Source organism: Hylobates moloch, unplaced genomic scaffold (genome assembly GCF_009828535.3).
Source record: "Hylobates moloch isolate HMO894 unplaced genomic scaffold, HMol_V3 SCAFFOLD_40, whole genome shotgun sequence".
Lineage (NCBI taxonomy): Eukaryota > Metazoa > Chordata > Mammalia > Primates > Hylobatidae > Hylobates > Hylobates moloch.
In genome coordinates this window covers 1,361,325-1,386,035 of record NW_026652315.1, presented here as the reverse complement: position 1 = coordinate 1,386,035, position 24,711 = coordinate 1,361,325, and the positions used below count along the sequence as shown (strand labels likewise).

The 24,711-nt window shown below is 37.5% G+C and overlaps 1 protein-coding gene across 7 annotated transcripts in view; it reads left to right on the top strand.

The window, feature by feature from the left end:
• Positions 1-24,711, top strand: part of LOC116463526 (SAFB-like transcription modulator) — a 54,072-nt gene that overhangs the window by 13,143 nt on the left and 16,218 nt on the right. For 3 of the 7 annotated variants that reach the window (XM_032146655.2, XM_032146657.2, XM_058434703.1), the window contains exons 3-9: positions 3,316-3,380; positions 6,606-6,803; positions 7,685-7,732; positions 18,974-19,001; positions 20,332-20,800; positions 21,409-21,458; positions 23,040-23,158. In XM_032146655.2, coding sequence (XP_032002546.1) covers positions 3,316-3,380; positions 6,606-6,803; positions 7,685-7,732; positions 18,974-19,001; positions 20,332-20,800; positions 21,409-21,458; positions 23,040-23,158 — 977 coding nt within the window. The remainder of the gene's footprint in view (positions 1-3,315; positions 3,381-6,605; positions 6,804-7,684; positions 7,733-18,973; positions 19,002-20,331; positions 20,801-21,408; positions 21,459-23,039; positions 23,159-24,711) is intronic. The other 4 variants (XM_032146656.2, XM_058434701.1, XM_032146659.2 and 1 more) reach the window with 4 other exon arrangements.

The window sequence follows — 24,711 nt, the reverse complement described above, 5'->3', positions numbered from 1 at the left end:
ATTTATTTTACTTTGAAGACAGAGTGTCGCTCTGTCTCTCAGGCGTGAGTGCAGTGGGGCGATCTCAGCTTACTGCAACCTCCACTTCCCCAATTCAAGTGATTGAACCCAGTGCCTCAGCCTCCTGAGTAGCTGGGATTACAGGCGTGCACCACCATGCCCAGCTACTTTTTTGTATTTTTTAGTAGAGGTGGGGTTTTGCTAGTTGGCCAGGCTGCTCTCGAACCCCGGGCTTCAAGCGATCTGCCCTCCTTGGCCTCCCAAAGTGCTGGGTTTACAGGCATGAGCCACTGCGCCCGGCCTCAAAGATAATTAAGTTGAATTAATTCACCACTCCTTATTAGAGTAATGTGTTTTATACAGGTCATAATAAGATATAGTGGCAGGAATTCAAGATTGGTCACAAAATCCTGGCTTTAGTTCTGACCGCACCATTTTCAAGTTTTAGGCAAGGTATTTAACCTCTCAGGCTCATTTTTTCTTTTGTAAAATTGTGATAATGGACCCATGTACCGTCATAGGGTGCTTGGACAAATCAACTGAAATTTTTTTTAAGTGCTTTGCAAATTGTAAGGCAGTTTGTGATTATAAGGAATAAATAGCATTTGTAAATGATCTAAAGGAGTTCCCCCAAAAGTTCTGCTCTATAGGCTATTTGGTGGTGAGTGTGTATGGGAGAGGATTTGATGTTTTGGTTTATTTTGCTTCTGAAATAGGGTCTCGCTCTGTTGTCCAGGCTGGAGTGCAGTGGTTGGTATAATTACAGCTCACTGCAGCCTTGCCCTCCTGGGTTCAAGCAATTCTCCCACCTCCTGGGTTCAAGCAGTCCTCCCACCTCAGCCTCCTGAATAGCTGGGACTACCGGCATACACCGCCACACCCAGCTGTGTTTAAAAAAATTTTTTTGAAGAGATAGGGATCTCTTCAAAAGCTGGTGTTGCCTGGGCTGGTCTCATCTCATGGGCTGAAGCGATTCTCCCACCCCCAGCCTCCCAAAGTGCTGGGATTACGGGCATTAGCCACCGCTTCCAGCAAGATTTGATATTTTAAAAAAGCGTTTTTCTCCCAAAAAGTAGCCTCTTTAAGGTTTTTGTATTATGGAACCTTCTCTAAATGTAATAGAAGAATGTAATTATCTGGGCATGGTGGCTCACGCCTGTTATCCCAGCACTTTGGGAGGCCGAGGTGGGTGGATCACCTAAGGTCAGGAGATCGAGACCATCCTGGCTAACACGGTGAAACCCTATCTCTACTAAAAATACAAAACATTAGCCAGGTGTGGTAGCACGCGCCTGTAGTCCCATCTACTCGGGAGGCTGAGGCAGGAGAATCGCTTGAACTCGGGAGGCAGAGGTTGCCTCTGCATTCCAGCCTGGGCGACAGAGCAAGACTCTCTCAGAAAAAAAAAAAAAAAAATTAGTAGTTTTCTTTTTCAGGAAAAGAACATCTTTAATTTTTTTTCTTTCTTAGTGATTGCCCTTTTAGTAACTTCTAATTTTAGACTTTAGGGCAACATAATCAGATAGACTTGTTGTTATGTGAAATTCTCGTGTACAAATTAAGTTTAGTGATAAAGAGAATGACAGTAATTGTAAAATTATATGCAAAGTAATTTATATGCAAAGTAAACCAAAAAGTTAAACCAAAAAGTTATGTTTTCCTCAAAATGCAAACGTCAACATTGTAAATAGGAAACTAGCACAACACCAAGCGCCACACTTCATTTCTTATTTGATTCTCACAAGCCTTCAGCTACTAATTGAGTAAAAGAAAAATCCCCGCTCCTAATCTTGTTTTTTGCATACTTGGAAGGACTAGCATATCATTTCCCCTTTTATCACTCATTTGCGGAAATGACTTAGAATTGGGAGTAATGACAGATAGGAGCTACCGAGGAGACTAGGGAAATGCAGGTATACTAACTTTTATAATATTTATTGCAACAGCTAAACCTCTACCCTGATTACTGAAGCTTGAACTAGGTAGTAGCACTGTCTGTGCCGGTTATAGGCAAAGGGAAAAAAGTTCATTCATTGGCCTTGGGAAAGAACATCCATGCATGTTTCAAAAGAAATGAAAAAAAAATTTTGTTTTAATAGTAAACTTCCAGCAGATGACTTTTTTTATGGCATTTCTAGTACATTAAGGATTTTTAAGTAGGATTTTGTGGACTAGCCTGAAAACATAATAAACTTTTAGCATTGCCTCTGTGGAAAACTTTTTTTTTTTTTTTAATGTGGAAAACGATTTTAAAGTTCCAACTACCAGCCGGGCGCAATGGCTCAATGCCTATAATCCTAGCACTTTGGGAGGCTGAGGTGGGCAGATCACTTGAGGTCAGGAGATCGAAACCAGCCTGGCCAACGTGGTGAAACTCCATCTGTCTCTACTAAAAATACAAAAATTAGCCAGGCATGGTGCCTCGTGCCTGTAATTCTAGCTACTTGGGAGGCTGAGGTAGGAGAATCTCTTGAACCCAGGAGGGGAAGTTACAGTGAGCCGAGATTGCACCACTGCACTCCAGCCTGGGCGACAGAGTGAGACTCTGTCTCAAGAATAAATATTCTTAAAAAAAAAATTCTAACTACCAGTTTTTAAAGTTTTGAAGATGGGCAAAGAAGGTCTGTAGTTTGTCGGAAAGCTATTAACAGTTTTCACTCTGCAGTAATTTCTGCATGCCTTAAATCAGTTATTATGTTAAGTGGGCAGCACTCTTTATATTTAGGCTTTTGGTGAAATAAATAATTAGCATAAAAGTAGTCACTGTATTTAAGGAATTTCTTCTCTACGAAGAGGCGAGGTGTACTAGAGACAGAGTACAAGGCAATATGTAATCAACCACCTGATGGATTGTAAGATGAAGATTAAAGTGTGAGGATTTTTATTTCAGAGAATGCTTGTTGAAGAGAAGAACATAGGAAAGGCTTTGTGGGAGATACAGATCTTGTACTTAGCTATCAGGTGTCCATATATATATAGTTAGTAGAATGCCATTGAAAGGTATCACAACTTCTCAGATAATTGAGGATAGAAAATTCAGCTGATGTAAAGAAAAATGCACCATATATGTCAAGTCAGTTAAGCTGATGGGTTCATATGTAGGTTTATGTGCACAGTGTGTTTCAGTGAAAGAGCATGACATAGGAAAGCTTTTTTTGTTTGGGACAGCTCTGACCAGGTGGTTTAGAAGCAGTTGACGTTAGCTTTGTCAGACAGTTTGGGAGTGAAGAGTGCTATTGCAGGGTAAACTCTGAATATTTTTTGTTCTTAAAGTAATAAAATATCGGTTGTTAGCCCATTTTCCTTCTTTCGCAGGTAAAAAACATGAAGCAGATGAGTTGAGTGGAGATGCTTCTGTGGAAGATGATGCTTTTATCAAGGTAAAGTGTTAATTACTCAGGTTAAGATGCTTATTTTAAGCCAAGTATTTTGCATCATGAATTTTGTGCTTTTTATTGAACAATGGTCACTGAAGTATGTAGGTTAAAGATAAAGACCTATGTAATATTGACAATGTTTAATATTGTCAATCTCGTTAACTCTCATAATTGAGAAATATAGTAAATAACTTTTTCTTTAGTTAAATGAGATACAAAAGCTAAAAATAATAATCTGTCCAGGCCTTTAGGTAGAAAGCTGGCCAGGGGAATAGCTACAAGACAATTGATATATATGTTAGTTCCTGGACGAGGTATCACAGGGAAGGATATTGGTAATTTATTTGTTATCTGCCATTGCATTTAGCTTTTGTATATAATATACAGAACTTAGATTAATGTAGACCTTAAAATACACAGAGAAAATTGCGGATGTGTTACTACTTGGTAAAGATCAAATTAAGGGCCAGACGCCATGGCTCACGCCTATAATCCCAGCACTTTGGGAGGTCTAGGCAGGCGGATCACTTGAGGTCGGGAGTTTGAGACCAGCCTGGCCAACATAGTAAAACCCCATCTCTACTAAAAATACAAAAATTAGCCAGGTGTGGTGGCACATGCCTGTAATCCCAACTACTTGAGTGGCTGAGGCAGGAGAATCGCTTGAACCCAGGAGGTGGAGGGTGCAGTGAGCCGAAATCGTGGCAATGCATTCCAGTCTGGGTAACAGCAAGACTCCGTCTCAAAAAAAAAAAAAAAAAAGAGAGAGATATCAAATTAAGAAATTTATTTTGCCCTTTAAAGATAAATAAGCTAGGCCTTTTGGGGCCAAAAATGAGTGTATTTCAAAACTGGCTGGCCAGAAAAATTATGGATGTAATTTTAATTGGGGTTGTGGAAGTTCTATATACTACAGCTATAGAACAAGCTATTTTTAATTGTAGTTAGGGTTTTTTAATTTGTTTTTTTTTATGTTAATGAAAAGTGATCTACTGCTTATTAGGTCTTAAGTATTGTGGTATTTGCAGGAATTATTTCATGAGTATAGTTCCTCTTGAATTATATACATTTATGCCCCCATACCATATATTGTTTTCTGGGTAAAACTCGTCCATATTGTCATCATGTCTTTTGATGTTTGTGTTTTACCATAGAGTCAGCTCATGTTCATTTACCCACCCATCTCTCCTGCCTCCTAGCTCTCTTCAGTCTCCACACTGCACACACACACACACAACCCCACCCCCAAAAGATGTTTTGTCGAGGAGTTAGCCCTGAAATCAGATAATTTTAGGAACTGTTTGCCCAGGGATCCATTAAAATTGATGATTGCATGCCTGTAATCAGCTTGTGTTTGAGCCTTTAAGTTTTCGTATTCTGTTACTCTTATTATATATCTTCCATCAGGTTTGTTCCTTTGTTCCTATTTTCTCCAGTTGTCTTCACCAGTAAGTGTATGATTAAGCAAAGATTATCCATAAGCTGTAAAAACATTGTGACTCAGTAAAAAATCTTTTACTTTTCAAATTTGTTTCTTTCAGCTCTTCAGTTTATAAAAATATTACAGTCATTTGAACTGTCCTAAGGAGATATATACCTCTATTTAAAAGAACAATAGTACTGTCTCTTATATGTGCCACAAAGGATGCTTTTGTGTTATTATTAAATAAACCTGGTCATAATGTCTGGAAGAACAAGGGAACTTTTTTTTTGTTTTTGTTTTTGTTTTTTTGAGATGGAGTCTCACCCTGTTGCCCAGGCTGGAGTGCAGTGGTGCAATCTCGGCTCACTGCAACCTCCACCTCTCGGGTTCGAGAGAGTCTCCTGCCTCAGCCTCCCAAGTTGCTGGGATTACAGGCATACGGTACCAGGCCCGGCTAATTTTTGTATTTTAGTAGAATGGGGTTTCACCATGTTGGCCAGGCTGGCCTCGAACTCCTGACCTCATGATCCGCCCGTTGGCCTCCTAAAATGCTGGGATTACAGGCATGAGCCACCACGCCCAGTCCTAGGAGCTTTTTAAAAAATTCTGTTTAAAGATATCTTCAGTTTATTTTTGGAAGTATCAACATATGTGATATATTTGATAGAATTTAAGTGAATATATTTTTCTCATCTCCCACAGTTGATAATTTTGGAATTTATACAGTAATGGTCGGTAAATATCACCTATTGCCTAAATACCAGAATAGTATAGAAATTGCTTCTGTAAATAAGTGAGGAGATTGGTCAAAGTTGGCACCTTAGAATAGGTGAAGTTTCCTTGGTAACTTCCCTTGATCTTTCTGGCACCTGTTCTTCTGCCATAATACAACCATGTACTCCACTTTCAACCCCTCACGCTCCCCTACTCATACTGTACTACGTTTGGTCAAACGAGATCCCTTGCTCCCCAAGGACTCCACATTCCGAAACAATCATATTCTCTATGCGCACCTCTCGATAGAAATTTCTGTTTCCTCACTGCAGTTAAGCTTTGAATGATTAGTAGTCATGCCTCTGCCTCTTTCACCTTTTAACCCAGAAACCTTTTCTTAAATCTGCTGGATTTACCATAAGAACAGGAAAAAAGGAAGGAATGTTTATTGCTTTCACACCTTTTCTCTTCACTTAATCAGAGGAAAATAAGCAGATTGCTGATTTTGTTTTCACTGAAGTACCATATATCCATAAACTTTGAAGGACAAACAGATCCAATCCCAACCTATGTTCCCCTTCCTAATTGACATTTGGCACAGTGGTAGATTTCAAAACAAATATATTTCAATTAGTTATTTGCATATTTTTCAAGAACAGACATTGATGCAGCAGTTGGGAGTTCTTTATTATTAGAAATAAACTTTGTTTTAATGTGTAAGACTTCCGAAGTCTTTGAAGTTCAATCAACGTATGGCACATGGAGAAATGAAGCCGTATTTTTTGGACAGCTTCTAGAAGCTGGCTTGGTAAATATTAAATAACTGGAATTTAGAGCATCTCTAGCAGTAATTTGATTAGTGTGCATTTCAGTGTGAGAAATTTGAAAACTCAGATTCGTGTTTGATGATCTTGGTATTAGACCTATTTTTAAAGACACAGTAAATATATAAGGTAAAAATGAATGAACTTTGGGAATACTAAAATATGATCAAATTTGACACATTTAAAGGTATAAATTACCAAAAACGTTTGGTGGATAGCCTACGCTACTTTGCCTCTAGTTGTACCAAATTTTCTTACCATTAAAAGGACTGTGAATTGGAGAATCAAGAGGCACATGAGCAAGATGGAAATGATGAACTAAAGGACTCTGAAGAATTTGGTGAAAATGAAGAAGAAAATGTGCATTCCAAGGAGTTACTCTCTGCAGAAGAAAACAAGAGAGCTCATGAATTAATAGAGGCAGAAGGAATAGAAGATATAGAAAAAGAGGACATCGAAAGTCAGGTCTTTAGCCAGTTTTTTTTAAAACATGACACAGATAAATTAAGTTTTAAATAATAAAAATTATTTTTTTCTAGTTCAATTTGGAAGTCTCAGAATTTTTAAAAGATGTGTTACTAAAGCTACTTATAAGTCATCTAAAATCCTACCACCTCAGGCAACCTTTTAAATTTTTGCTTATTTCATATAATATATATTTATACATAGTTGTTATAGAGTAAGTTGCTATTTATTCTGTATTTTCACATGACATATAATTTCATAATTGCCCCATAATTTATTAGACTGCTTTCTACATATCTAATAGATACTTCTTTAATTTTGGACATTTTAAGTTTTAAGGCTTTTTTCCTACTCCACGATGAATACCAATTTCATTCTGGCATTGCCAACATTACTTGGTGGTAGGGTTTTTTCCCCTTTCTGCTACCTTAGCAAGTATAAAAGGTTACTTTAATTTACATTTCTTTGGTTATATCAAGGGTGGGGAATTACTTATGAAAGTTTAATTTTAAAGCAGATAATATTTCAAATATTTTCTTTGAAACAGACCATTTGTCCTGCTTTGAAGTATGTTAGTACATTTTAAGAAAGTCAGTGGGTTAAGGAGTCAGTACTGTTAGTATTCATGCTTAAAACACTTCCCTTCTACCTACCCTAATAAATGAGGGGCTCAAGAGAAATATTTCTAATTCTCTAGCGACATGGTTAATTTTTTTGGCATAAAAAATATAGTCTGAATATTAAGCATTGATTTAGTACCCATGGTATCGCAGATATTATACAGAACACAAGGCAAATGATAATCAGGTATAGGCATAAAAGCATTCTCATGTTACCCAGATATTTTATAAAGCAAAGCTATTGTATACCCTTTTACTTAGGAAATTGAAGCTCAAGAAGGTGAAGATGATACCTTTCTAACAGCCCAAGTAAGTTTACATTTAGTCCTATGAATTCGATATTGTGGGTGGAAGGGCTTGGAAAAGGAATCTTATTTTGACTTCATAATTCTTTAATTCATATAACTGTCTTAAATTTAATACTGAGTTATTTACGTGACGTACGCAAAGTACTTAAAACTATTGGCAAGGTTGGGCGCGGTGGCTCATGCCTGTAATCCCAGCACTTTGGGAGGCCGAGGCGGGCAGTTCACGAGGTCAGGAGATCAAGACCATCCTGGCTAACACAGTGAAACCTGTCTCTACTAAAAATACAAAAAATTAGCCAGGCGTGGTGGCAGGCAGCTGTAGTCCCAGCTACTCAGGAGGCTGAGGCAGGAGAATGGCGTGAACCCGGGAGGTGGAGCTTGCAGTGAGCCGAGATTGCACCACTGCACTCCAGCCTGGGCGACCCAGTGAGACTCTGTCTCAAAAAAAAAAAAAAAAAAAAACTATTGGCAGCTGAAATTTTTATTGCCAGAAAAATAATTGGAGTTATTATGAGTTTCCTGTCATTTCGAGAATGTTAGAAAAAAGTCCATCCTTTCTGTAAAACCTAACTGGTTACTAGTCTTTTGAGAAGTCTACATTCTTCTTGATTTTTTTTTTGTCACTTGATATAAAATAAGTCATTTAAAAGTACTAATATCCTTTTCAAAGCTTTATTTAAAATTTTGTTAATGTAACACTCCTACAACAGGCATAGTCTAAAAATGATTACAAATTTCTAGAAATTTACTTGGGGCGTGTGTGTATTGAAAATGACTGCACTTCAATGTGTAACAACGTGTTGCTGCTATACGTGATACACATAGTGTACATTTTAAAGTGACTTACAGATGCTATAAGCAGACATCTATAGATCAATTTCTACATAAAAATTATCCTTTGCCTTTTTCTCATATCTGTGACTAAAGAACCCTTTGTTTTTGTGTCCTTAATTTTTTATTTTTATTTTTAATCGTACAAAAACCAGAGAGGGTTTGGTGGTTTTGATCTGAGTTGGTTTTCATCTGATAAATGCATGCATCCCCCGTGAAGGGAGTCAGCGCCCATCGGCATGTATTAGCTCTAGAATTAGCACAGTTATCCAAGTAGGAGAGGATTGTGTCCTCTTTAAATGGTGTACTTTCAAATAGAGATATGGGTTCCTTTGTTTACTAGATTCAGAAAAAATAGTGATCAGGTCAGTTACTTCCTCTGGGTAGTATTTCCTAGAAGAGTACTTGGGCTTGTGTTTGTGGACTACTTAGTTGATTGTCTCGGCATGCTTTCTTTTCTGCAACACTCTTGCCTTTGAAATGCTAGTGAGCCACAAATGCTTCTGAGGCTATATATTGCCTCTCTGTCGCAGTGGAGGAGAAGTTGTATTTTGGAGAAAAATTGCATTTCTGAGAGGAATGTTGCTGATCATTTGGAATATTCAGGAAGGAAATATTAGAATGGTGAAAGTCTGTAGGCCTGTCCCTAAGTACATTGATTTCCTAGTGATAAAGAATCTATGAGTGGCCAGGCACGGTGGCTCACACCTGTCATCCCAGCACTTTGGGAGGCTGAGGCGGGCGGATCACAAGGTCAGGAGTTGGAGACCAGCCTAGCCAATATGGTGAAACCTGGTCTCTACTAAAAATACAAAAAATTAGCCAGGCCTGGTGTTGGACACCTGTAGTCCCAGCTACTTAGGAGGCTGAGGCAGGAGAATGGCTTGAATCTGGGAGGTGGAGGTTGCAGTGAGCCAAGATTGTGCCACTGCACTCCAGCCTGGGCAACAGACCGAGACTTATCTTGAAAAAAAAAAAAAAAAAAAGAATCTATGAGGAAAACTAACCCTCAAATTGAGAGAGTACCTTTTCTAGATTACTGATTTGCAAAAAGGAGAAGTTGAGGTCTTTATATTATTTGGCAGCTAGATATTAGCTACTGTCAAGGACTACTCCTATAGTTTTGCACTTTGTGAGTTGTATGAAGGCATCATATCTAAGGATCCCCACTTAAATAATAAACTTCATTACAAACAGAAATATATCTGAAGGAAGAACGGTTATGTATTTCTTATCAGGGAGCAAGATTTTGCCATATTGTATCAAAAGATGAGGTTACATTTTTAGAGAAGTTTTCTTTAAAATGATCTTTTTCCTCTTTCTAAATAATGTCTAGTGGAACATCTAGAAACATAAATGTATCTAGGTTCCATTATGATCTAATGCTTCTAAACATGCTTACTGAGTATATTACTATGTGCATTCAGGGATACTGCATAGTGTAACAATCACCTGGCTTCAGCTGTTTTCAATTAATGGCCAGTCTTATTTTCCCCTATGCCTCTGTTTACTTTCTCCCTTTTGCATTATTTTGAAACAAATCCAAACATATTTCCCTTGAAAATTTTCAGTATGTATCTCTAAAAGAGAACTCTTATTTTTTATATTAGCACTCCTAAAATAACAATTTTAATATTATGAAATATACAGTTAGGATTCAAATGTTCAATTTTCTATAGGTTTATTTTCTTCATTATGTCTTGTTTAAATCCAGATACCAGTAAGATCTGTATGTTGTGATTGATTGAAATGTTTTACTATTTTATTTGTTGAAAAAAGCAACTTGCTTATCCCATAGAGCAAGGGTTGGCAGGAACAGGCATCTCATGCAGTTTGCCATTGCTGCTGTAGAGCTTCCAAGGCCCGGATTTTGCTGATTACATTCCTGTGGTGGTGTTCAACATATTCCTTTGTTTATTGTATTTTTTGTAAATTGTTAAGTTGGTTGTAGCATCTAGAGGCTTGCTCTCAGATTCAGCGTTAACACCCCACCCCAGCACACACACACAGCCACCTCATAGGGGTAGTACTGTATTCTTCTATTTGGATGCACATAATATCTGGTTGTCTTTTTGTGATGGTACCAGTCATTGATGATTCATACCCAATTAGGGGTTGCAAAAGGATGCTATTCTCATTCTATCATTCTTTTTTATTGGTTGGAATGTTTCTAGAAAGAGAAACTTTCCCTTATTTACTATTTGGTTACCCAGTGGTATCATTTACACAGGGAAGCCAGGATATATGTTTGATTCTTTCCTTTTTGTTTACCGATTTTCAGAATATTGAGCAGGTTCACTGGCATCTCTGACAGTGGCCAGTTAGTTCTTAATTTTCCTTTTTTCCCCTTTAGATTCATTTTGAACTCATGGATTTGAATATATGTAATGTATTTTGGTCCATCGCAGTTAATATCCTCAATGCTTAAATTGTTCCATATAGTGAGAGCCTCATCAAGTTGGCTCTTGAGTCCTCTCAACATGATCCTAGTAGACTTTGATTGATTCCTTGCTTGCTGGTATATAAAGATGTGCCATTTCCTGCTTTAGACCTATAATTAGGCATTTCTTCTTTATAGTGGTAAATGGTATTTCAAGACAACAATCTAGATGGTGGAGGTGTTCGCTACTACTGAGTTGTTCATTGTTTCTAGGTCTTTTCATGTACAATGCTAGAGAAAATGTTGGAGTTGTTTTCTTTGTTTTTGCTTATTTTTACTTTTAAGATAAAATAGACCTTCAATTCATATGGTACTTCCAAGATAACCATTTCCTTTATCTCACGGTACACATACAACAACTTTAGAATGATTATACCAGCACTACCACCAATGTAGTTACTGAAAGTAATTTAAGATTTTTTTTAAGACATATTTTTTGCAAGGATGTTTCCCTCTGGGGATGAACAAATCACTGTGTTTTAAGTTCTTTCCATTCTGTATGGTTGTATCACCCACTGATACATATCTAGGTTGATTTGTTTCATTTATTTTCAGTATTTAGGTATTGCTTTTGAAAGTTTAGTCTGGGCTGGGTGTGCTGGCTCATGCCTGTAATCACAGCACCTTGGAAGGTTGAGATGGAAGGATTGCTTAAGGCCAGGAGTTTGAGACCAGCCTGGGCAACATAGTAAGACCCTGTCTCTATAAAAAAAAAAAATTAAAAATAGCTGGGTGTGGTGGTCCGTGCCTGTAGTCCCAGCTACTCAGGAGGCTGAGGCTGGAAGATCACTTGACCCCAGGAGGTCAAGGCTGCAGTGAGCCAAGATCACGCCACTGTACTCCAACCTGGGCAATAGAGCAAGACCCTATCTCAAAAAAAATTAGAAAATTTAATCTGGCTGGATGCAGTGGCTCATGCCTGTAATCCCAGACTTTGGGAGGCTGAGGCAGGCTGATCACTTGAGCTCAAGAGTTTGAGACCAGTCTGGGCAACAAGGCAAACCCCCGTCTCTACAAAAAATACAAAAGTTAGCTTGGTGTGGTGGTGCACACCTGTGGTCCTAGCTACTCGGGAGGTAGACTGAGGTGGGAGGATTGCTTGAGTCCAGGAGGTTGAGGCTGCAGTAAGCCGTGATTGTGCCACTGCACTCCATCATGGGCAACAGAGCAAGACTCTGTCTTAAAAAAAAAAAAAAAAGAAAGAAAGAAATTATGTATATGTACACGCACACACACATATATGCAGCATGTTTATATAAGGATATGTCTATTTCAAGAGCCAGTCCTCAGGGTTTGACTAGAAGCTGAAATCTTCAGGCATTAGCCTCTAGGAAGTTATAGTAGGTAGACTTTGGTTCAGATTCTACTTCTATTAGTTAATTACAATATTGTGATTGTGGCAGGTTCTCTGTTAGTCAATTTCTATGTCTATAAAATGAATATTATAATTCTTAGTTGATATAGGGATTAATCATAGATTCTGATGTAGTATATGTGCAATTAGTAGTCATTTGTAGTGTTGTTTTACTAGCTTGAACATACTGCTTACTTGAGAAATTTCTGGAGCTTTTTCTCTAAAATCTTATTTGCTAATGCTTTTTTTTTTTTTTTTTTTTTGAGACCTGGTCTCACTCTGTCATCCAGGCTGGAGTGCGGTGACGCGATCTCCCCTCACTGCAGCCTTGACTTCCCGGGCTCAAGTGATCACCGCACCTCAGTCTCCCTGGTAGCTGGGACTACAGGTGTGCGCCACCATACCCGTCTGACTTTTGTATTTTTTGTAGAGACGGGGGTTTGCCTTGTTGCCCAGTCTGGTCTCCTGAGCCCAAGCAATCCACCCATCTCGGCCTCCCAAAGTGTTTGGATTACAGGTGTGAGCCATCATGCCTGGCTTTAATATGCTTTTATTCTTAAAAATTTCCTCTAGTTTCAAGAACCTCCTCAGTCTATAACATCATGTGTATTCCTTTTTCAATTTGCCTTTGCCCCTAATGTTTCACTAACCTGAAAAATCTTACTTTTTGTCATATAAAAATCTGTATACCTCTCACAGCCAGATTCACCTCTTATCTCCTCCACATAGCTTTCTTTCATCTCTCTCTTTTATGTAGTGCTTCACTATTCACAGAGAGCTTTTTATATCCATTACCTTACTCAATCCTTGATATATCTTATATGGTTCACATGTGAACTCCATTTTATAGGTAAATTCATCTAGATAGATGACATATCACAGAGTAAAACTATTTCAGTGATAACGACAAATACCTAGGTGTCATAATGCCTAGTCTGATATTCTTTTCACTAAATAACTCCACACTAGCAAATGTTTTCTGAGTTCTGTCGTACTTAACATAGTACCAAAGTTAAGTGCTTCAGATACATGAAAATCAAGCAGTTAGTTCAGTCTTTCCAGCTAAAAACAGCAGTCTTACACTACATTTATTTAGTAAATTCATTCAACAAGTATTTTTGAGTACTTATGTGCCAAGCATTTTGTATTTCCCGTGTGATGTTTAGCATATTCCCCGATCGGTAAGTAGTGGTTTAAAAGTTATTTTGAAAGTTTGTTTTAAATGTCAGTCTGAATACAGTGTTTACATTTCAAGCCAGGGGAAAGGAGGTCTTCTTGCTTAGCCTATACATGTACATATATCATAAGATAACCTACGGGGAGTAGTAGAATTGGATATGTAGTGAATACTTGGTTCACTGAAAAATAAGTCCTAGGCTTGTCTTTGTCTCTTAGTAGTCATTGCTGCTCCTAGGATGAAATGAAAGTAAAGGAGCTTTATGTCTTTTAGCATTTGACTAAGGATTGCAGATCCCACTGTGAAGATAAACAACATGAGTACTTACTTTGTAGACATTTACTTCATCTTCATATGTGAAATATTTTTTTTCAAGACAAACTTGAGTGGTTAATTTAAAAACATGCTTTACATTTAACAAATAAATGTTTTACATTTACTTGCTATATTCCTCATTTGGAAAAAAAAATCTGTTTTCAGTGGGAGAAATTGTTTTCAAATAGTTGTATATCATGTCTGTGCATATATACCATTTAGACAGGGAAAGTTTCCCATTGTATTTCTTGGTTTGTTTCCTTATTGCAAGTATTTTGGACTCTTATTTAGGACTTATGGTTAGTGCTATGCTTGCTGCACATACTGCGCGGTAAAATCAACAGGCATTTACATGTGGTTCATCTTTTCTACTTTACCCAAGTTGTTTTTGTGCTCCAACCACATTGTAATCAGTTTTGTTTTCTAGAAGCTGGGTCAGGCCATTTCCCTACCGGCATTTAAGTATATGTCACAAAGTTTCTCTTTAAATTATGAAACCGTTCAGAAGATATGCTGAATTATTAAGATAAATACCTAAAAATTCTCCAGCAAGTAAGACAAACCTTACTAGTTACTTTAGCAACTAGAAATAACATTATAATTGACAGGAACTACAACAGAATACAGTTTTTTTTTTTTTTTACATCATAGTATTTTTACAATTTTACTTTTTAAAATAGCCAATAATTTGGACATGTTATGTTTTTTTCTTGAAGCTTTCAGTTCTGCATCTCTAAAACAATAACTTGGAAGTGGTGTGCTCTTCGCATCTGAGGTAGATAAGGAGAGTCAAACTGCATTCTTTTTTAAAAAAATTATTTATTTATTTGTTTTAAATATAGTTTTTTAAAATAGAGACAGGGTTTTACTAGGTTGTCCAGGCTGGTCTCAAACTCGTGGCCTCAAGTGAACCTCCTGCCTCAGCCTCCTAAAGTGCTGAGATTACAGGCATGAGCCACCACTCCTGGCCACATGTTGCATTCTTCAAGTTAATTTAGTCTGCTTTAAATACAAGCTCAGGTGTCTCAGTTTATTTATTCCTTCAACAAAAATTACCAAACTAAAAGAGAATGTGAAAGAAAAAGATTTACCCATAATTCAAGCATAACTCATTCTTCCCTTGCCGTCTCTGTCTACCATTCCACCCAAGTTAAAGTGTTTTTCTTTCCAAATATTGCAAATTGGACACATAATGCTTAAAAGTAATATTCTAGTAAAACAATTAAGACATTCTTACAGGCTGGGTGCAATGGCTCCTGCCTGTAATCTCAGCACTTTGGGAAGCCGAGGCAAAAGGATCACTGGAGGCCAGGAGTTCAAGACCAGCCTGGCCAACATGGTGAAACACCATCTCTACTAAAAATACAAAAATTGGCTGGGCGCGGTGGCTCACACCTATTACGCAATCCCAGCACTTTGGGAGGCTGAGGCAGGCGGATCATGAGGTCGGGAGATAGAGACCATCTTGGCCAACAAGATGAAACCCCATCTCTACTAAAAATACAAAAATTAGCTGGGCGTAGTGGTACGCACCTGTAATCCCAGCTACTTCGGAGGCTGAGGCAGGAGAATCGCTTGAACCAGGGAGTTGCAGGGTTCAGTTAGCCGAGATCGCACCACTGCACTCCAGCCTGGGCGACAGAGTGACACTCAGTCTCAGAAAAACAAAACAGACAAAAAAATTAGCCGGATGTGGTGGTGCATACTGGGAAGGCTGAGGCATGAGAACCCCTGGAACCCGGGAGGTGGAGGTTTGCAGAAAGCTGAGATCGCGCCACTGCACTTCAGCCTGGGCTGACGAAGTGAGACTCTGCCTCAAAAAAAAAAAAAAAAAAAGAGAAATTCTTAGAGCACAGTATAATGGACTTAGATAGTGATCAAATTTACATTGCTATCAACTGATGATTTACTTGTTCTGGACTATTCTACTTCTTAGCTTATGGCCGAGCTTTTTAGTATTTTTAGTTTCCTTCATGTTACTTTAGTTGTAAAATAATTAGTCATTCCCTAATTGGCACACTTTAACTTAGTCCAAATATCATTTATTAATAAAATGATTTCAAAGAAATTATTGTTGGCCGGGCATGATGGCTCATGCCTGTAATCCCAGCACTTTGGGAGGCCGAGGCAGGTAGAGCGCCTGGGCTCAGGAGTTCGAGACTAGCCTGGGCAACATGGTGAAACCCTGTCTCTACCAAAAAATACCAAAAAAGTTAGCCAGGTGTGGTGGCATACACCTGTGGTTCCAGCTACTCGGGAAGCTGAGGCCAGAGGATCAACTTGAGCCTGGGAGGCAGAGGTTGCAGTGAGCCAAGATCACACCACTGCACTTCAGCCTGGGTGACAGAGTGAGACCCTGTCTCTCACACACACACAAGTTTAAAAAAGAAAGAGAGAGAGAAAATACTTAAAAAAAGAAATTATCCAAATGTACTTTTGAGCACATTGTAAAATATTTGACATTTTAAGAAGTGCATGCTTTTATATGAATCTAAAATTGTATTATAAATAAGCTGTTTAAAGTTATACATACATTTCCATTTTTTTCATCTTTTTTCACCAAGGTTGTCACTCTGTAAAGGCAGCAATGCTCAGTGTTCGCGCTGTACCAGCAGCATTAATTTCACCTGGAACCTTGTTAGAGATGCACATTCTTTTTTTTTTTTCCATTTTAATCTTTATTATTATTATTATTATTATACTTCAAGTTTTAGGGTACATGTGCACAGTGTGCAGGTTTGTTACATATGTATACATGTGCCATGTTGGTGTGCTGCACCCATTAACTCGTCATTTAGCATTAGGTATATCTCCTAATGCTATCCCTCCCCCCTCCCCCCGAGATGCACATTCTTAAGCCTCATTCCAGACCTTCTGAATCAAAATCTGTGTTTTATATTAACAAGCTCTCCAGGGGATTCTGATGCATGCTAAAGTTTGAGAACCATTGCTCTAAGGCTTTGTATGTGGTAATTTCACAACAAGCTTCAAATCACCTGACTTTAAAACAGCGTACTTCTGCTTAGTTTTCTAAGCAGAAGGTATTAAAGGCCAGGCACACTGGCTCATACCTATAATCCCAGCACTTTGGGAGGCTGAGGTGGGCGGATCACCTGAGGCCAGGATTTCAAGACCAGCCTGGCCAACATGGTGAAACCCCGTCTGTACTAAAAATACAAAAATTAGGCTGTGTACGGTGGCTCAGCTTGTAATCCGAGCGCTTTGGGAGGCTGAGGCGGGTGGATCACGAGGTCAGGAGATCGAGACTGTCGTGGCTAACATGGTGAAACCTCATCTCTACTAAAAATACAAAAATTAACTGGGCGTAGTGACACACGCCTGTAGTCCTAGCTACTTGGGAGGCTGAGGCAGGAGAATCACTTGAACCCGGGAGGCAGAGGTTGCAGTGAGCCAAGACCGCACCACTGCACTCCAGCCTCGGTGATAGAGGGAGACTCTGTCTCAAAAAATAAAAATAAAAATAAAAAATTAGCTGGGTGTGGTGGCAGGTGCCTGTAATCCTAGCTCCTTGGGAGGCTGAGGCAGGAGAATTGCTTGAACCCAGGAGGCGGAGGTTGCAGTGAGCCGAGATCATGCCACTGCACTCCAGCTTGGAGGACAGAGCAAAACTCCGTCTCAAAAAAAAAAATAAAACAAACAAACGAAAAAAGTTATTAAAACATTTGGTAGGGCACAGTGGCTCGCACCTGTAAATCCTAGAACTTTGGGAGGCTGAGGCAGGAGGAATGCTTGAGCCCGGGAGTTCCAGACCAGCCTGGGCAAAATAGCAAGACCTCGTCTCCACTTAGAATTAAAAAAAAAAAAATTCGCTGGGCCTGGTGGCACACATCTGTAGTCCTAGCTACTCAGGAGGCTGTGGCAGGAGGATCACTTGAGCCCAGGGGTTGAGGCTGCAGTGAGCTATGATTATGCTGCTGCACTCTAGCCTGGACGACAGAGTAAGGAACCTGTTTTTTTTTTTTTTTTTTTTTTTTTTTTTTTTTTAAAAAAACAATCAAAACATTTCTTAAGCCAAGCGTAGTGGTTTGCATCTGTAATCCCAGCTACTTGGGAGGATAAGGTGGGAGAATCAGCTTGAGGCCAGGAGTTCAAGACCGCCTGAGCATCAATAGCAAGACTCGTCTCTAAAAAATAAAATGATTCTTTAATTTTTTCAGTTATTGAGATTATAATGCATATTACTTGATTCTTTATAGTCTTATATTTGGGAAAATGTTGGTTCTATGTTGGTTTGATTACTTCAGTGATGTTTGCATTATTTGCTTGGTAGAACAAATTAAGCTTCTCCCTTCCCTTTATGACACTTCTGTTTTTAAGCTAGCACATTCTTAGTCTTAATTTTAGCCAAACTGTCAAATATTTTAAAATTAAAATCATGTTTTAAAAATGTGTGGGTTAACTTGTTTTAATTACCTATCACACAAGTACCATCTTAAAATTGGCTTTGCCATCAGTATATGTGTGACAACTAGGAACTCTTTTTTTTTTTTTTTTTTTTTTGAGACAGGGATTTACTCTGTCACCCAGGCTGGAGTGCAGTGGTTGATATGAACTCACTTTTAACACATTAAAAGAATGAATAATTTGAAAGTGACCTAGTAACTGTTCTTCTAATGTCTGATATACTTAAAGGGGAGTATTGTTTGTTTGTTTGGTTTATTACTGTGTATCCAAGCACTTGAAAGTTAATGTCTACAGATTATACTTTCTGGTACTATTTTGAATAGTGTATCTTAGCTAAGAGTACCTGTGAACTGAGTGACATAAAATATGTCATCAGGTCAGCCTTCTTATTGACAGCTCTTTGATATGAGGAAGAATTGGATTATATAAACTAGTTTTGAACAGTGAAACTAATCCAGTTTGTTATTGATGTACTCATTGATAGATATACCTGTTTTCTAAAATGTACCAACTTGTGCCACATTTCTCTCTACATGGACTCTGGTTCTGATTGGAATAGCCTATTTATTTGTTAGTGTTAGGTATCCCTAAATAATATTATTAAATTATCCAGTAATTTTAACTTGGCTGATTTTGTACTATTACTAAAATCTAGTTTTATATGAATTCGTTTTACATTTGATTATTCTTTGAATTTCAGGATGGTGAGGAAGAAGAAAATGAGAAAGGTATGTTTGATGCTAGAGTTTAAAAATTGCTAAAATTTAGAAAAACAGTAAATTGTGTAAAAATAAAGCATCCTTATTTGAAATCTTATTTTTGAAATTAGTTTATTTTCAAATTTATCTATTTAGTGAATTAAGTTAGCATCTTGATTTTATTTTCCAATTGGTTTTAATTTTCTTTTGAACACTAAAGATATATTCCAACTTAATAGTACATATCAGTTACTGTAGTGAACAATGCTATTTTTTATTTAACCCAATTTTAATTTTATTTTTAAAATAACTTCTGGTATACGGTAAGTTGATTAAATTCTTAAGACTGACACTGCAGTAACTCATGTGTGCTTATTGGAGTCCTAGTGCATAACTCACAGTGAATTTTACAACTAGTCCTAAAAATGATGAATGACCAGGAGACTGACTTTGTGTTTGCTGCTTAGAGAAACTTCCATACAGTCGTCTGACAATTTTAGTTTAGACGAGCTGTCTCATTCAATACAATTACAGGGGCAACAGTAGCAATACATGTGGTCAGTAGGAGGTTATGGAAGAGTCCTTGGACAGAAGTCAAAGGATCCTACTTTGGACTAGAAAGGACATGGAGCAGGGTTAAGCAAGGCAAATAAAAAGCCTAGAAGCAATGGTGAAGTAAAGCTACTGACTGAAAATCTCACATGCCTGAAGCCTTTCTGTTTTGGGGGAATGCAAGACCTCTTTGAAAACGGTAATTGCAGACTAACTGGACAGGATGAAGACTGGAAATAACCAATTTCCTGAACGTCACAGAGCAGGAGCATCTTTGGAGCCTTCTGTACCAGTTTTCCATACGAATCTGGACTACTCAAGCATTGAAGAGTGGAAAAGATGGGGCCCTGAAATACTCTGAAGACTGATTGATATCCTCAGACTGTTAGCTGTCAAGAAGTCACCATGGGAGTTCTGAAGGTCACTAGGGTTCAATCCCAGGATAATTCCAGCATTGAACGACAATCTGCACTTTTGTCACTGTCACATGGAGGAACAAAATCTTCCATTTGCCATTAACTTATAACCAGAAATGAAGAGCTGGTATCTTCAGGATGGAACCATTTTCTCACTATTGTTGTTTGGTGTCTGTATGTAGAGATCATTTTTTCCATGAAGAATAAGTGATCCTGGGTAAAGGATGGTTTATGTTAGTTAATACCCTTGTGTTTTTTTTTTTTTTTTTTTCCTAACCTTCCATCAGTGCTAATAACTGGCTTTATATTTTCTAGGTCCTATTCTAGCTTATGAATATGAAATTGTTTAAACTTCTTGTTTTGCCATATTTATTCCTGTTAAATCCTCTTAGATATAGCAGGTTCTGGTGATGGTACACAAGAAGTATCTAAACCTCTTCCTTCAGAAGGGAGCCTAGCTGAGGCTGATCACACAGCTCATGAAGAGACGGAAGCTCATACGACTGTGAAAGAAGCTGAGGATGACAACATCTCGGTCACAATCCAGGCTGAAGATGCCATCACTCTGGATTTTGATGGTGATGACCTCCTAGAAACAGGTAAAAATGTGAAAATTACAGATTCTGAAGCAAGTAAGCCAAAAGATGGGCAGGACGCCATTGCACAGAGCCCGGAGAAGGAAAGCAAGGATTATGAGATGAATGCGAACCATAAAGATGGTAAGAAGGAAGACTGCGTGAAGGGTGACCCTGTCGAGAAGGAAGCCAGAGAAAGTTCTAAGAAAGCAGAATCTGGAGACAAAGAAAAGGATACTTTGAAGAAAGGGCCCTCGTCTACTGGGGCCTCTGGTCAAGCAAAGAGGTTTGTTTTTCTATGTCAGTTCTTTACGATACTGAATTCCAGCATTCAATAAGATCACTCTACATTAAGGGGGTGGCTTCAAGAACATGTACAGTAATTAGTGTCTTATGATCCTGCCTATAATATTTTTGACCGTCATAAGTTACTTTTAAAAATTTTCAAGATCTTCATAATAATGCAGTGTGTTCTACTGATTGTCGAATGTCAGCATATATTTGGTTTTTTTGTTGTTTTTTGTTTTTTTGTTTTTTTTCAAATTGACAATTTTTTTGTGTTTTATTTTTTAAAATCCTTGTGATGATGGTTAATGAACAACTATCAGTTCTAAGAACACAAAATGAAGTCAAGTCCCAGTCCTGAAATCTGGAGAAGATGGCCATATTTCCACTGAATAGAATTGTCAGAAAATCTAGATCTTCAGGCATCTTGGGGAAAATCAGTGCAAGAATCCTCAGGGAGTCATTTGTTCAAATAACCTAATCTAGGCCTTTGGAATTGTTAATTTGTATGAATAGCACTAGTTTGAAATATAGTGAATATCAAGTTCTTCTATTTTGGGTTTGTTTTGTTTTTGTTTTCAATTTTCTTCTGGTGATTTGCCTCTTTAGCTCTTCAAAGGAATCTAAAGACAGCAAGACATCATCTAAAGATGACAAAGGTAAAGAATTTTTTTCCCTATTTATTTCAATGTTGACATTGCGTATTTTCATTAAAAAGTAGTAGTTGCGTGGTATTTTCTTTGACATTTAGTCCTTAAAAATTTTATTGACAGACTAGAAACTTGAGATGGTCTTCAGGTAAACTGTGGAATTATATAGATTACAGAAAACTGATTGATGTGTTACTGTTTACTTACGTTGTAAACTGGTATTGGGTATGTTAAAAACCCATTAGCTAGGGAACACTTACTTGGTGTGTTCTAAAGGACTGTGTTGAATAATAATAGATACTTTCTTACATTATAATTTCAGAACTATTTTATCTTTTGTTACTCATTTATAACTACTATGCATCACCACAACCTTTTTCCTGTTCTGTCTTTAAATAATACTTGTGTGTATTTGTGGAGTCTAGTATTCTTTTTTCTTTTTTTAAAATTCTTGTAAGTTTCAAAGTGCAATATTTAGTTGCTTTCTGATACTGAGAAATCTCTGGTTATCTCATGCCCATGAGCTACAGTTTCATCTTGTACATGTGCTGTGTTTACTTGAAAAATACTTACTTTCTAGAAAAGGATTTTAAGGGAAAATAAAACATTTAGGTACTGCAAAGCTTTTAAATACCTCCTAAATGTGTAAAGGAGAATTGTATGCATCCTCTATAGTTTATTTTAAATCGTTAGAAATCATAAGGATGTGATTTATGAATTGGTTGGTCTTGCTTAAAAGAATGTGAAATATAGAAATTGTTCCTTTTAATTGCTTGTTTCTCTTAAATACTGTTTCTCTTAAAGTGAGTAAAAATTATTTTCCAAATAAAGTCAAGTGAATGAAAATTTCCCTTTTACTACAGCACATTTGAAGAAAAGGGTGACTGGCTAAGCCTGTATCCTAAGATATGGCCTCTATACATATGAAGCCATAATTTATGTGTGACATAGTATAGAAATGATTCATGTAATCATTTACCTATTATAAAGGATTTTGAGACCTCTGATCTTAATCTTGTAGTTGTTTTGTTTTAGAAGATTGTTTCTTATTGAATCTAGAGTTATCCAGCTGCATATAATTCCCATTTTGTCTTACTTATTCTCTAATACGGAATAAAGGTATACCAGTTGGTTCATCTTTGTTATTAACCATATAAATTCTTGAAAAACGTATACCTTGCTCTAACTTTTTTCTTCTTCCATTTCAATTTCTAAGGATCTAAAGCCCACAGCAGATGTGGCAACTAAACAGTCTGTTCATTCCTAAATGACTGCTTCCTAGTTGTCTCTATTCAGTGCAGTGGTAGACTATAAATTATTAAAACTGAACAGCAAAAGTCTGAGACATGTAATTGATTTTTTTACCCTCTTCAATTTAGAACTCATACAATAGGAAATGTACATACATTCAGATTTTTTTCCCTCACTAGTTATGTTGTCTGTTTGATTTCAATAATAGTAAACTCACAGGATTTTGATACAGTAACATCATACTATCAAAATTATAGTTTTGAAAGAATGTGGCCCTTATAATTTTGTATAAAGATTCTGATTGAGATACTTAAACATCTGATATTAAATCTATTCTAGGAAGTACAAGTAGTACTAGTGGTAGCAGTGGAAGCTCAACTAAAAATATCTGGGTTAGTGGACTTTCATCTAATACCAAAGCTGCTGATTTGAAGAACCTCTTTGGCAAATATGGAAAGGTACATTCTTTTTACCTTTTTATCCCTCTTTCTAGTGTCTGCATTTGAAATGAGGATTGTATTCTAAATAGTATTACATAAATATCTTCTAATTTATTGTATCTCTTAGGACTGTTAATAGACATAATTATTGAATTCTGTGGTAATGGTAGGTGAGAGTTAGGGGATAAATAGCGTTTCATCATTTAATCCCTCTCTGAGCCTTGGGAATCTTTGTATTCCAAACTTCAAACCTATTTAAGCCAAGGACTAAGTTTATTCATCATGATACTTTATAGCACGTAGCTTGGGATCTAGCATATTGCTGAGCCTGATGTGGACATCTTGAAGATACATTTATATTTAGACTATTATTAGGCAGTGGGATACACAATTCATAGGGGGCTGGGAGAACCAGATATGATCCTTGTTATAGATTTCTAGTCCAATAGTGGAGAAAAATGTAAAACTGGCTATATATATAGACATGAGAATGGCTTAAACTTATATAAAGTTATATATAAACATACATCTACATTAAGTTCATATATAAGCTTTTTTTTTTTCTTTTTGAGACACAGTCTCACTCTGTCACCCAGGCTAGGGTGTAGCAGCGTGATATGGGCTCACTGCGACCTCTGCCTCCCAAGTTTAAAGGATTCTCATGCCTCAGCCTCCCTAGTAACTGGGATTACAGGCAGGAGCAACTGCACCGGGCTAATTTTTGTATTTTTAGTAGAGATGAAGTTTTCACTATGTTGGCCAGGCTGGTCTCAAACTCCTGGCTTCAGGTGATCCACCCGTCTCAGCCTCCCAAAGTGCTGGGGTTACAGGTATGAGCCATCGCACCACGCCTATATACATAAACCTAATCAGAAGTTGTTATAAGTCTTGTGAAGGAAAAGTACACAGGTGTTAAGAAGGGGAGGCTTTCCTGTGGTTAGTTCATCAGGAAAAGTTTCTGTGGCAGTTAAGGGGAGACCTAAAGGAAGAGAAGGAGTAGTCAAAGAATACTCAATTAATAATGAATGCTTTGAATTGTGAGCTGCATCCCTGAGGGCACTCAATACTGTCTACCTACATTATAGTTTTTCATATACATCATAGTTAATGTACTCCAATGTAAGCTCTTTGAGGTCAGGGACCTTATTTAGTGTACTTCATGTGCACATGATAGGCTTTCAGATATTGAAATTACTTAATTAGTGACCATTATTGGTAAATAGCCATTAGTATTACCAAAACCTGTCCTCTTGATTTTTGGAGGGTTTTTTTCCTGCTTTAATTAGTGAGTTGCCTGAGTGTAAAGGAGGTTCTTAGTAGGTGTCAGAAATAGAACATTGAGAATTGTAGTCCCATGATAGGCTGTGTTATATTTTTTTCTTCTATTTTCAATAATGTATTGTTAAGAGATATGAAAACAATATTTTAGTGTTGGTATTTATTAGTAGTAAAACTATATGAGGATACCATTTATTTGGTAAGAAGACCCGTGGAGTTAAAAATTAAAATGGCTATGGAGCAAATCAGCCTTTCCTAGGGTTGAGGTAAAAGTTGATTTGTTCCAACCTCCC